The 14,288-nt window shown below is 44.0% G+C and overlaps 1 protein-coding gene and 1 long non-coding RNA gene across 20 annotated transcripts in view; one reads left to right on the top strand and one right to left on the bottom strand.

Annotated features, from left to right (window-relative positions):
• LOC309533623 overlaps positions 1-14,288 on the bottom strand; it is a 74,657-nt gene that overhangs the window by 3,608 nt on the left and 56,761 nt on the right. For 4 of the 6 annotated variants that reach the window (XR_014220336.1, XR_014220337.1, XR_014220338.1 and 1 more), the window contains one exon: positions 10,992-11,238. The exons of 1 other annotated variant lie outside the window; for it this stretch is intronic. This is a non-coding gene — a long non-coding RNA (uncharacterized lncRNA). Of the gene's footprint in view, positions 1-10,991; positions 11,239-14,288 lie in introns of those variants that run through there. One more of the 6 variants, XR_014220340.1, reaches the window with a different exon arrangement.
• Positions 1-14,288, top strand: part of ZMIZ1 (zinc finger MIZ-type containing 1) — a 381,786-nt gene that overhangs the window by 358,348 nt on the left and 9,150 nt on the right. For 11 of the 14 annotated variants that reach the window (XM_082225135.1, XM_082225141.1, XM_082225142.1 and 8 more), the window contains 9 exons: positions 2,993-3,167; positions 4,583-4,769; positions 7,585-7,795; positions 8,234-8,339; positions 8,514-8,674; positions 9,039-9,106; positions 10,093-10,161; positions 10,738-10,985; positions 12,966-13,132. In XM_082225135.1, the coding sequence (XP_082081261.1) occupies positions 2,993-3,167; positions 4,583-4,769; positions 7,585-7,795; positions 8,234-8,339; positions 8,514-8,674; positions 9,039-9,106; positions 10,093-10,161; positions 10,738-10,985; positions 12,966-13,132 (1,392 nt within the window). The remainder of the gene's footprint in view (positions 1-2,992; positions 3,168-4,582; positions 4,770-7,584; positions 7,796-8,233; positions 8,340-8,513; positions 8,675-9,038; positions 9,107-10,092; positions 10,162-10,737; positions 10,986-12,965; positions 13,133-14,288) is intronic. The other 3 variants (XM_082225139.1, XM_082225147.1, XM_082225144.1) reach the window with 1 other exon arrangement.

The following is a 14,288-nucleotide window of genomic DNA, read 5'->3' as shown; positions in this document are numbered from 1 at the left end:
ATTCAACTAGATTTTACTTAAAACTAGACCCATTGAAATTAATGAACACGACTGAGGGCCATTAATTTAAATGGGCCTACTCTGAGTAAATCTTAGTTGAACAACACCCAAACAATCAGGCTGCAACTAGAACAGGCTGCATACAGCCCTCAATGTCTTTTTGGCAGCCCTTGATGCCTTTCTTGTAAGAAGGTGCTGGGTTTTAGGAAGGAGGTGTGAGGCTCTGACCAGGGTCCTGTCTCCTTCTCAAAGCCCAGTTAATGCTTTCCCAGCTTTGGGAATAAGGCAGGAAGGCTCTAGGACCCTGCAAGAGCCTGGTGCCTTGCCTTCCTGGCTTTGGGAAGTCAGCACAAGGGCTGGAGGGGATGGTCATATTTTTGCCTCGTTCCCTCGGCCCCCCTCCATGTGTATGTGTGTGGCCCGCGGGTTCCCTGTCCATGTACTCTTGTGGCCTACTTGGTATGAAAAGCTGGGCCACCCTGAAATAGTAGTAAGTTCCTGTTGACTTAAGTTTGTATCTCTTTTTCTCAAGTTTCATAAAACAACTGTTGCTTATCTGTATATTTGCCAGCATTGTTTGTATATCTGTGAGATTAAGAAATGGAGTGATACTATCACAATTACCTGTCAAGTTTCCATGTCCTAGAACACTTCTAAAATAGTAAGGACAACAGTAGCCATGGTGTAAAATGTACCAGCCCAGGGATGTTGAACCATTTCTCCACTTCTCTCTGCCATGTACTACAGTGTGGATGGATGTGATGACATGGTTCTGTATATGGGATGATGGAGCATCAAAGCTGTCTGGGAGTCATGATGAATCAAAGATAATTCCTGGGCAATGCAATGATGTTCTTCCAAGTTCCTTCTGGTGCTTCATTGACCATTATGAGCAGATGGCTTGCTACCAAAGGACCTCCATCTCCACTGGTTGTCTCTGCCCCACCAGCAATTACTGTCAACATTCCTCATGAACATAGGAGCACCCCATTCAAATGTCCCTATTTTCATGCAGAATGCTGGAGGGTAAAGCAGATGTGACCATCCTTCCTCTCTCTAGATGCTGCTGGACTCCCAAAACAATTTCCCCAAATATAATGCATTCATGTATGTTATACAGACTCGTGATATATGCACTTTTCTACACATTACTTGCCTGGAGAACTGCATTTCAAAATTCAGAGGCATGCAAATTTTGAAGGATGCCCCTGTTCCAGTCCTGACATTGTTTCTGAAAGGGTGAATTGGGAAACTTCACTTTTAAATGGGAACTGAACTGAATTCCTCCCCCTCTCTTGTCAGGGATGGTGCAAGTTGTTGTCTTGCAACATCTGCAAGGCCTCCCTCAGGCTAGCACCCCCTGGCCAAAAGCATTCCCCTTTCTGAGGTGTAAAACATGCAAAAGAGTACCAGGATCACTCCTGAGAGGCATTGCTTCCATCCAACTAACTGTGGCTTAGGGGAGACCAGCTTTCTTTCCACCACTTGTTTGGTGTCAGCATACACCAGTGCTGTCCAAACTTTTTTCAAAGAGGGCCAGATGTGATGAAGTGAAGGGCCGACCAAAGTTGTTAACCTTTTTTAGGATTGAAGTTGTTGAACTTTGTTTAGAGTTTAAGTTGTTGAGCTTTTTACAATGCTGAGCTGATGAGTCATTTAGCCAGTTTCTGCGTAATAAGTAACAATAACTAATCTGAGAGACCACTGACCATGGAACCACAAGTTATAAGGAGTAAGGAGTCGCTAAAACATTCACGCCATACTGAGTTATTTACTTCCAGCTTTGTTTTGTGTAGTACACGTGTTTCCACACCCACATCACTGGACGATGGTGGCAGGAGTGAGGAAACAGCATAATAAGGTCAAAGTGTGCAGTAATTTGTAACTAAACTTTGAGAGAGGCAGGGGCTGCAGTTTCTCTCATTGGGTAATGAAGGTAATCACCAAGGGGTATGGCTCCACCTTGTGGTCAAAGGCAGGAAAGATTAACTGAGGGCTGGCTCTCCTGGAATCCACCAGCTTGTTTTCCTGGCCCACTTGGAAGCAATTCTTTGTCTGTTGGCTCCCCACTCTCCTCAGGGCATTTCCCCCAGTTGGTATGCTTCTTTGGACTGTAATAGCTTTGTTGCGTTGAATTCTATGATGGGTTTGATGGACGTAATTTCTGAGACAATGAGTTTCTTACCTTTGCCTCTGTTTGACTGTGGGTGTCTGCCATTTTAACAGCTGTCACCTTCTATGTTCTCATTTGTGTGTTATTCCCTTGAGTGCTGCCATCCTTTCCTCAGAGTCCTCCTTGTGAGTTTCTTCGTGAGCACCTTCCCTCTTTGAACAGCGGAATCTCCTTCCATTTTAAAAATGCCGACTTTTTCCTGTTTCCATTTCTTTGCTTTGTTGCAAGACTCTGCCTCAGCTTAACAGGACTTTGTGGTTATAATTCCACTCACCAGACATCTGTTTCTATTTCCCCTCAGTGTGTTCCTGTTTTTCAACGTTTTGGAGGCCCGCTTCTTAACTGTTTTGCGGTTGTTACTTATAGAAAATGTAATTGTGTGATTACGGTGACATTTCGAGCAATAGCTTTCTCAGCTTGACAAGAGCTGCCAGGAAGTCCTAATGTTCTCAAATTATAGATCTCCCTGTGTTAGGCTTGCATAGCTTAATCCACCAAGCAAAGTGCGCTCATCAGCTTTGTATTGTGGCCAGCCAGAAGCTGTTGCTTCTTCCTATTTTAAATGTAAGCACTATAGTATCCCAGGCAGGCAGCAAAATAGGGTATTGATTAAGTCCCTGGTTGGCTGCCACATATGGCTGGTGGGCTTCATTTGACATGGTGGATCAAGAGTTGTACAGACCTTCCCTGTGTCATTGCGTGTTGTGTTAATACGTCTATGTTCGCATCGCCTGGTGTTTTAGTTCACATTCCACTGCTGTGGGGCACTTGCAATAATTTTCTTCTCTTCTCTTTTCAATTGCAATTACCGTTTTGCAGCCATCAAGGCCTGTTCCTGTGGCGAATTACCCTCACTCACCTGTTCCAGGAAACCCCACGCCACCAATGACTCCAGGGAGCAATATTCCTCCATACCTGTCCCCTAATCAGGATGTCAAACCGCCATTCCCACCTGACATTAAACCAAATATCAATGCTTTACCACCACCTCCAAGTAAGTAGCAAATGAAGCTTCCTCGAAGTTTTCCCCGCAACCCTGCTTTCTCCTTTCCACAAACTGCATGTCACAGAAACTTTGCTCGATAAATACCAGCCTGCTTGCTGCCTTCTAGACAGAAATTTTGATTGCCCGTTGATACATGGGGTGACCGGCAGCCTTACGAAAGGTTAACTAAATAGAAGAAAACATAAATGCTTCAGTTTTTGGCATACTTGTCTGGAAGCAACTCTAATAAAAATCAGTAGAACTTATTTCTGGATAAAAGTAGATAGAATCAGGCTGAAATTGTCATAATGGAGGAAGAGATCTGCAGTGTACAGCAATGGGAAATGGAGGGTGGATTCCCCCCTCCCACTTATATATTCCTTTATTTGCCTTATTTAAAGTCTCCTTGGGTGACACTGGGGCAGGTTCTCAAGTGCTCTCTCTCACTCTTGCCACTATAGGACAGCCACACTAGGCAGTCCCACAGTTGTGCCAATACAGGATCTCCCCTGACCCTGGGGGATCCCGTATTCAAGTAACTGCAGGATCTTGGCTGTTTGGCTGCAAGGTGCAAGCCACTCTGCCAAGCGACAATCCTGAAGGAATGTAACGTCCAAAGAGCCTCTTAAAACACTATTTTCATTTGTATTTTCGGGGTATTTGTTATCTAAGAGTTTTACTGTTGCTGCATATTTACACATCTCGATACAGTGGTACCTCAAGTTGTGGACTTAATCCATTTTGGGGTGCCGTTCCGTAACAAGAGCGGAATGCAACTAGAGATACCTCTGTAGTCATATGGGCTGCAAAACTAGATTTATCATTTAACATGAAAGCAGACGATCTTGGGGTTCTAAGCCAAAACCTGTGGGACTGTGATAAAATTCTCTGAGGCCCAGGGGCAACAGGCTGCTCATCCTCGGGGTCACTAGGACATTACTTCCTCCTTCCCCATCCCTGTGCACAGTGAGCTCAAACCTGCAAACTTTTTTTCGCTGCCCTATACAAAAGCAAGTTCTGTATCTCAAGGCAGGGAAGTGACTTGAGAGCCCGCATGGTGTAATATATTAGAACTATGGCTGGGGAAACCAGTGTGTCTCAGTGTTCACTGGGTGACTTTTGGCCAGTCATGGTGTCTCAGTCTAACCTTCCCCACAGGGTTGCTCTGGGCAGTGGAGCAGAGGGAATATAACAGGATTATTCTGAAGATGAAAGTGTGGGGGGGAGGGGCAGGTTTGCAGTTATTTGCAAAGGATGGGTAAAGTCAGATATAGCAGATGCTCAAATAAACACAGAACTCCCAATCACACTGCATGCATGTGAGTGGGTGATGCCAGAATAGGCCGTAAGATCAGCCCAGCAAAAGATCAGTGAGTCGTGTCATATTGTCCAGTATAAATATATGCGTTGTTATCGCACTGCAGATGCTAAAGGGAAAGTTCACGCTTTCTCTCCCTCTTCGATCCCAGCCAACCATAACGATGAACTGCGCTTGACGTTCCCTGTGAGAGACGGGGTCGTATTAGAGCCCTTCCGGCTGGAACACAATTTGGCGGTCAGCAACCATGTCTTTCACCTACGGCCCACGGTGCATCAGACGCTAATGTGGAGGTAGGTTTGTGAAGTGGTGCGGGGCAGACCTTGAAGGCTTGAGAACAAAAGAGCAGGCAAGATGCTCTCTTTCTTTGGTGGCTGGGGGGGGGGGGAGGCTGTAACCTATTTTGCCTTGGGAAGTAGGGTCACATTCTGACATCCAGACTGCATTAAATCAGTGGTTCGGAAGCATGTACACACTTCCTTCAGAAATCTAACAGACAACAATACAACCTTTAAGACAAGTCCTGACTCTGCCCCTTTGCTGAGAACAGGTGAAATAAGATTGGTGGAGATGTTTCCTAAAAATTGAAGTATTTGGCTTCTAGCTGATTCTGCTATAGCAGCAGGATTTTATTATGACTTTATGCATCGTGCAACTTTTCTCTTGGAAATAATTTATCCCAATATAAAATTGTGTTTAATTCTCTTGTGGGGACATAAAAAATTAAGAATTTAAGTTGACGGTGGTGGTTCATTCATCTATTGCTCAGAGAGAGAGTGCACACATCCATCTTCTTAGCTTGCACAAGTTATCCAGGCAGCACAGAACACCATGGAAACAATTTTATTGCTTTAATCTTAATATTGCACATATATTAACAGCCACCATAGTGGCAGGCAGACCAGGAACCCAAGCGTTAGGATTTTGAGTGTAGAGTAGCTCCATGCTTTTTGGCAACCAGATTTGCTTTGGATACAGATGAAGTATTAATGGCATACATACCTTGGGGAGGGGGGACACCTCAAAGCCTTTTAACAAAACGGAAAAAACCACCGCCCCAGGATAATAGCCTAAAAATATAGCACAGCACCATTACACCAGTCTTATCAAAATTTGGCTCTCAAAAATAAAAAAGTCTGGGAAAATAAGATGGTCTTAGCTTCCAGCACAAGCTGCAGCAGCGTTGCCCCGTAAGCCTCCATGGAGAGGCTGTTCCATAATTACACACCAGCTGTCATAGTGGCAAGAGATACAGTGACATGAAACCGTAACTGAGGCTGTCTTTATTATTGTTTTGTTTGTTGTGCTTTATTTGGTCACTTTACCATGCACAGCAATACTCAAAGCAGCTCACAATGGCAAGACAAAAACAGTCCAGTAGATATAATTTACTGTTGAAGCGTTTAATAAATAACAACATGTATTTAATTCAGTTATTTATAGCCTGCCCTTCACTCAAAGGTCGCATTCTAGCCACAACATTCCACCCATTGTATTTCCATAAACATACCAAAAAACCAATACTTCCTGGCTCCCTACTTCAAGTTGGTTTTCTTATGTTTATACAAGCACCATATGGCTGAGATCTGTTTGGAATTTGCTCTTGTGGAAAACCCCCAACCCAATACACCTTTGGCTCTCCAGCCCACCCTTTCAGGGGACTATGGATTTGTTATGCTTGCCAAACATATGTTCTTTAGGGAGCCAAATGTATGATGGGGCCCACTGGCAATGTGTGCAGGACACACTGTCACCACTGTGTGGCAGCCAAGTGGGGAGGAGGACAACCCTTGATGAAGGCGCAGATGGGCCAGAGCTGCAACTGGCTTTATAGACACTGGCATGGATCAAAAACCAACACTGATCGGTTGTCCTTCTGCACAAGTCACAGTAGGTGTTTGGCTCACAATCTCCTTCATCCCATCAGGTGTAACCAGGAGGACTTCAGAAACTTCTCCTTTCTGATTCTTTAAGTGCAGCTTATCATTTTGTTCAAATCGGGATTCCTGCTTTAAATCCTGGCTGGAGTCAACATCATTCATACCAGCTTCAGGCCATGGGTTATTAAGCTGGCTTGTTTCAGCACTACAAGCCCCAGTTTGGTTGCAACAAGCTGCATTTAAGAGCAGCAGAAAGCAAAAGCTTCCAAAGGCCCCTGGATGTGCCAGAATTTGGGGTTCACAGAGCTCTAGACTCTGCTGTCTTTGACTGCCATCTTTCAAATTCTTCAGCTCTTCTTTTCAGCTTTCGACAGGTAATCCCGATTCTTTCTGGATGCTTCAGCACATTAGGAGAAAATGAAATCTCAGTTCATCTTTAACCTTCCTATGTTTTTCTTATCTGTTTCTAAAGCAGAGTGAGAATGCCATGAGCACTTATACCTTACGCAAACTCATGTTTAGTGGCATTTCAGGGCTGATTCACAATGTAGCTTTTTTAACCAGGCAGAAGATGTACCCAAGTTTAAATGACAAAAACACATGTGGAACAATCAAATGTGATTGGACCACACATGTTTAAATGCCTGTGTTTCTTCGCAATAAACACTGAACTGGCAACCAGGAAAGGATTGCTGCTTGTGCTTGCTGCATGGTGTTTACTTTTGGGTCAATTATTTTCTGCTGGTCACCTTTCTAGTGTTGCTTTCTGGTGAACAGAAGGGAATGTGATTTAGGCAGGATGAGACTGTCTATTTACTCTTTGATTATGGTAACATATTTTACTTTCTCATTTCTAAATCCTAATTCTTGAGGACCTTCCTGACCGCACCTTTCCCCCTCTCTGCTGCTTAGAAGCCCACCTTTGCGTAAAGCACTTTGAGGTCAACCATATGAAAAGTCGTATTGAACTGTAAAGTATCGATATTATTACTACTCTCAAAATATATAACACCACACTCTTCCTTATGTAAATAACCCGCCCATACAAGATGTGTATCATGTGCTTATTTGTCAAATAATTTAAAAGAGTATCATGTTGCACAAAACAAAATTAAGGGGGCAGAAAAATGTATCCATGGCTTTCAAAAACAAGGGGAAATTGACATTTGCCCCAGTTGTATGAAAAGCAGTTGCTTATGCCAACCGAAACATACGCCTTGCATAACAGGTCAGACTTGGAGTTACAGTTCAAGTGCTATCACCATGAAGACAGACAGATGAACACCAACTGGCCAGCATCAGTCCAGGTCAGCGTCAACGCAACTCCGCTTACCATTGAACGTGGCGACAACAAGACATCGCATAAACCGCTGCATCTAAAGCACGTCTGTCAGCCAGGAAGAAACACCATTCAAATTACCGTCACAGCATGCTGTTGTGTAAGTACACCAGGCCTGCTGCGGCTGCTGACTCTGTGGTTTGGCTGTATAAAAAGAAATGTGCTGTTGCTTTTAGTGTGATGCAGTGTTCCATCAGATCCCTAGTACAAAACCCCTGGCCCTTCAGATGTTGCTAAACTGCACTCTCATCATCCCTGTTCAATGGCCACACTTACTGGGGCTGGTGGGAGGTGGTCTTGGCGTCCATCTGTGTCGAGAGACAGTGGAATGCATCTCTTAGGATGAATTTGAACCACTGCGCTTCCCCTAATGATCTTAACGGGTGGGAGGATTCCTAAAGGTAGGAGCTGTGTCTTTCTGTGTAGCTGCCTCTCCATCATGCAATATAGTACCCAAAGCCAGGATCTCTGATTTGTTTAATGGAAGATGTACCCCACACAGATGAATTAATTTTGACTCTTTGCTTTCCCCCCACAGTCACATTTGTTCGTATTGCAGTTAGTACACCGGCCATCAGTGCGCTCTGTACTTCAGGGCTTACTAAAGAAACGCCTCCTTCCAGCCGAGCACTGTATCACTAAAAGTGAGTAGAGTGATATCTTCTCTGCTTTATGCTCATAGAATGAGCTAAATGTAGGGCTGAAACTCAATTCTGTCTCGGGAATTTTATACGGGGCGCAGAATTCATGCAGCAACGTTAAGATGGTGCCCCATATTTATTGTATTCTCACCCCCTTGCGCCATCTTTCTTGAACAGTCAAGAGGAATTTTAGCAGTGTGGCAGCCTCCTCTGGCAATGCAACTCTTAATGGTGAGGACGGAGTGGAGCAGACAGCTATCAAAGTGTCCCTGAAGTGTCCGATCACATTCCGGCGGATCCAGCTTCCGGCAAGAGGCCACGACTGCAAACATGTACAGGTGAATGCCTTCTTCTGTCCTGTTGATGCAGGCCTGCACATCTTGTGACAGCTGAATGTGCACTGTGGCCTGCCAAGCACTTGACAGCACGCAGCAAACCCCAACAAAATATGGAGAACTATCAAGCCCCTAATGGAGCACCATACATGGATGGTGTGGGCTTCTCTTTCCTGGTCGATCACAAATTCAAACTAATCCTCAGAACAGTATAAATTTAGCATGAACATGAATTCCAATGAGTCCTCTTTGTTCACCCCTTAGTGCGTTTGTTATTAATTCCCAAGGAACTTGAAATTTATTATTATTAGTAATCAATTTGAAAGTAGAGTTGTGTAGCTAATATCACTGACTTCTTGTTTTACAGTGCTTTGATCTGGAATCCTACTTGCAGCTGAACTGTGAACGAGGGACGTGGAGGTGTCCTGTATGCAAGTAAGTGTGGCTATTCAATATAAGTTGCAGTGAGAATTTTTTTAAAAACCTTTTTTTTGCAACCACTGAGATTATATGTTTTAAGAGGAGGAAGAATATGAGATGATTGAATAAGATGAATGAAAATGTAGAGAATAATAGGAGAGGCCATTTTAAAAATTCAGTATTTTTAATATGTATTTTCTTTTTCACGAGAGGTGACCCATTTGACATTTGAAGAGCAAATAGTTTGGAATGCATAAAGGCTTTTCCTTTGAAATCCTTGTGTGTGGGGAATGGCTCGAAATTATTGAGGACGCAAAATGTACAGTAGTGTTTAAAAGAAAACCAACCACTACTACACAAATTCTGCGTCTTTGCTCTAACTGGAAAAGGAAATGTAGGGTAAGGCTGAAAGTGTTTTAGGGCACTGTTTCAGCTCATACCATGAGATCAAAGAGCCCTGGCCAATGCCTGTGTGAATTGTGTGCCATTACATATTCTGCAGCACCCTTTATGATGTACAAGGGTTCCATAGAAGCATGCTGATAAGGAAAAGGCTCTCTGAAGATATTTTCAGTCTCTGGCTTAACCTAAAACTGTCCCTTTCTGCAAAATCTGAAGCTGTGATTTGATGGTTTTCTACAAGTCCAACATAAATTAGTAATGCCCACTACCAGGAACGTTCAGTCTCCTCCTGCTTTGATTGGGAAAAGACGCCACCTGTCTCAGGCACCAATCCCTCCTTGGAATTTCACAAGTGCGCACACTCTACAGACCTCAAGTGATGTTGTTTGAGAATTACTGATTAAACCCCTTCATAGTCCACACCAAAATGAACTCCATGTAAATACAATCTAAATTCAGATTATGAGAATTAGAAAAAAAAATATTACTTGTAAGTTCTTCAGGGCAGGGGACGGACTTTTAGAAATGTTCTACAGAGCGTCATGAACATGTGTGTGCCCATGTTTGTAAATAAATAAATGTGCCATCTTCTCTTCCAGTAAAACAGCTCTGCTGGAGGGCCTGGAGGTTGACCAGTATATGTGGGGCATTTTGAACGCTATACAAAAGTAAGTGTAATTTTACCATTGGAAAATGTGGAATCCCTTTGTTTTTGATGCTGTTCTACTCCAGAGGTTTTTTCTGGGCACTGATTTTAAGTGCAGAAATCCATTAAGCTTTAGGTCTTTGAGCTGTACATTGATAGCAAGGAGGAGAGAGACAGCAAACTGAAATAATAAATAGGCATTGGCCACTTCAAATCCAAAGCAGGTCTACCGTGGGTTATACTTGTGGCACATCTGCTTGGCCCAGTAAAGCGACTTTGTATTAACCTGCTGTTAACAACCTCACCCCATCAATGACAGTCCTAATAAGCGGCCAATGAGTGAAGTGGCGTGCAGAGGAAAGTATGTTTGTTCCGAGAAAAGCGTAGCTAGTTTTGCAAGGCTATACAAAGGAGCTTATGCTGCTGTGGATTTGTCTGAGTAAACAGACATGCTTGTTGGTTCAGAACCATCCAAGCAGAGCTTTTCAGATAATGGGTTTGTGGACCTAATTTAAGAATGGCAACTTCTACTTGGATGTGTGTGTGTGTACAGTATCAAGGAGACACAGTAGTGTGGAGCACCTCTTTTATTTTACAGCTCAGAGTTTGAGGAAGTCACAATTGACCCAACGTGCAGCTGGAGGCCTGTCCCAATCAAGTCAGACATTCACATCAAAGATGATCCAGACGGCATGCCTTCCAAGAGGTTTAAAACCATGAGTCCCAGCCAGATGATCATGCCTAATGTGATGGAGATGATTGCAGCTTTGGGTCCAGGCCCGTCCCCTTACCCCTCAATCCCACCTCCACCCGGCGGCAACAATTCCAATGAATACAGTAACCAAGGTGGGTTTAAGCGTTTTGAGTATGCGTGTTTGCATCCATCAAACAGTATCTGCCACTAACCATCTACTGCCCACCTCAGAAGCAGTTGTGAGCATATCTTCCTCTTCCAGGCAGTTGATCTGATACAGGTTGGTGAAGCATCCTATTGGCAGAACAGTAGGCAGTCCTTAAATTGAGTGGCAGGGATCACAGGTGTTCTGCTTATGGTTTGGAAGGGAGATTACACAGTGAAGAGAAAAATGGCTTGATATTGCTGTGGGGAGAGGGGAGAGAGCTATTTGAGAATTTCCATGTGTCACAAAAGAAGTAAGCATCAGATGCAATTTTTTAAAGGATTCTACAGTGGTGCAGGCATGCAGAGACGTGCAGAAGATGCTTATCTGCTGGTCTATGAAGCACATACATACTAACCTGGTGCCCTTCAGGAGTTTCAAACTACAGCGCTCATCGTTCCTGACCATTGGTCATGCTGGTTGGGGCTGATCGGTGCTGTAGCCCAAAACGCCAAGAGGGCACCAGGTTGGTGACAGTTGATATACATGCAGCAAAATAGATGGGATGAAACGGGAGCATGTTTTTGTTTATTTTTTTGTTGTCTGATTGTTCTAGATGATTTAAGGAAATGTGTGCCTTTACAATTCCAGTAATGATTTCTTGCATATTTAGTAAAAATCGACACAAATACTTTTTTTCAAAAAAAGCTTAGTGACAGGGTTTAAGCAAAATTGCCATCCTTCCTTTCTACCTGCACGGAGAGGCATCATGGAGCAAGGTTTTGATCAACAAGTTTCACACGGGTGATTTAGACTTAATTATTAACCTTCACATTTCGGCATACTGTGTTACAACTTGTAGAAAATTGTGATGTGTACATAAGAGACATGTATCAAGAGCTTCCTGCTCTTAAATCAGTGCTGTGAAAGGTAGGGAGGTGGGGGCTGCTAAGCTCTGCAAGACATGCAACCTGATCATATGCATATTTCTTAGAAGCCAATCCCACTGCGTTCAGTGGGGTGCACCCCCGAGTCAGCATGCAAAGGATGGCAGCCTTAGCCGGTTTGCAGATTAGCAAAGTGAGAATTAGCAAGGCTCTGCTGTATTTACATGACAGATCAAAGCCTCCGCTTCCCCAAGAAATAGTCTTACACAGCTAATGACTTCTGTTCCTCTGAGATTAAATTTCTCCTCAAATTGAGCTTGTGCCGGAAAGCAAATGATGCAGATGCTTCAAGTCCCATCAAACTCTGTTTTGGCTTGACTGTTGTAAAGCTGCTGCTCTTCAGTTGACAAAACTGTATCCCCTCTGGGCAAGCAGCAAAGCTGCCCTATTATTTCAAAGCTCAACATGATCCTGTTCAGTGGCTTATGTGAAATAACTTACCAGTTTTAGTTCTGTTCCTAGTTCACAGCATTTAAACCACAAGGGCTGCCATTGCAGTTGAGATTTAACTGAGATGCTCAAGGAGTAATGAAATAAAGAAAAGAGACACAGACCTTTAGCATAGGACAGTTGGCCAGGTCAGGAGTAGTAATAGGGGAAGAGGAGATAAAGACACTGCTGAATATAACCTCAGTGTGTGTTAAATGTGGGGTTTATGTTTTTGTCTGCATCTCTTTCTCCATCCCATTTTTCCTTATATTTTCATTTTTATTAGATGGCCTGAGCAAGCAGCCTTTAAAACTTTATTTTTTTAACTGACACACGCTTTTTGAACACAACGTATTCCACAGAAATCATTTGTTAGGCAAGCAGTCACATTACAAGTCAACGGTTTATTTATTATATATTTGCCTTATATAATGTCTCTCTCTGTGTGTCAGAATACATATTAGACTATGAAGAGGCAGTAATGTTGTTAACTCCTATATAAAGAGCTCTTATCTCTTATTTTTGTACAACGATCACATTGTGCGTTTGGGTAAAGGTGTGGATTTGAAGTACTCTTTTAAAGTAACTCTCCCTCTCTTTCTGCTGTCTAGGTAACAGTTACCAAGGTCACAGCAATTTTGATTTTCCACACGGGAATCCTGGTGGAACTTCTATGAATGACTTCATGCATGGGCCTCCTCAGTTGTCACACCCTCCAGACATGCCCAGTAACATGGCAGCTCTTGACAAACCTCTAAGTCACCCCATGCAGGAGCCTGTAAGTAATATAATTTCTCAGTTTCTTCTTTGGGAAATAATGAATTCTTTTTTAAAAATTATGCCCAGCCAAGTCTTCAAAGTAGCTGACAGCTATTAAAAAGCAAAACTACTACACTAGCATAAAGAACAATGGCATAATTTTAAAACATGAAATGATAAATCAGTCAGTAATAAATTAACCAACCACAGATTTCTGAAGAAACCTTGTTTTGAGAATCACCTGCACTTTAACTACATCTGCTACAAGGTAATATAAAAATAAGCTGTTTTCCCATAAGCATCTTTTCTACATAAATATCAGGCCTTCCTAAATTGGGGATTGTGAGTCACACCAAGGAGCCCTACGGTGCCTAGAACAGGAGTGGGTAGTAGGCCTGTGTGATATATTGCCCAGGACCAGTATGAGGGGCAGACAGCGATGACGGTTTCTCTCAGCTGTATATCGCTGGTGAAACCACCACTGAATCCCTCTGCCTCCAGCGCCCGGCTGAGGGAGAAACAAGCTGCCGGTGCTGGAGACAGACTCAAGTGGCAGTGGTTTCCTCAGTGATATACCACTGAGTGAAACCGTCACCGTGGTCTGCCCCTCATAACGACAGAGACTGAAACAAGCTGCCTGGGTGCGGGGCCAATCTAGCTTGTTCCTCCCTCCACTTCTTTAAACTGCTTGGCTGAGGCATGCTCTGCTGCCCTAGCCTCAGCCACGCAGTTGTACAGAGTCCCCAACCTGCTGGTGGCTTGTAGAAGCCGCTGCCGGCGGGCTCCATTAAAGTGCTCCCGCTTCCCAGCTGAGAGATCTCCAACCCAGTTCCTGCTTGCACAGGAGCTGGAGGGCTGCTTAGCTAGGGGGGTGCAGGGCTCCATGGCTGCGCTCCCCTCAACAGGGAAGTTTAAAGGAGCACTGCCTGAAGGCAGCCAGGCAGAGCAGGGGCTCTGATGCGGAGGTGAGGTTCCTTTAAACTTCCCTGTCGAGGGAAGTGCAGTTTCCAGGTCAGGATCCTTCAGCTGGAAAGCCAGGGCTTTCCGCCCCCCCCCCCCAGCTGAGCAGGAGGCAGCTGCATTTTCCCCAGCCCACAAGACGCTCCTCACTTCCCACCGTGAGAGCTGAGGCAGTTTCTCCCAGCGCCTCACCAGCTGGGGCCGATGCACCTTGT

Source organism: Podarcis vaucheri (assembly GCF_965113315.1).
Source record: "Podarcis vaucheri genome assembly, chromosome: 5".
Classification (NCBI taxonomy): Eukaryota; Metazoa; Chordata; class Lepidosauria; order Squamata; family Lacertidae; genus Podarcis; species Podarcis vaucheri.
Note: the sequence above shows the minus strand (reverse complement) of the source record. Positions and strands in the feature narration are given on the sequence as shown.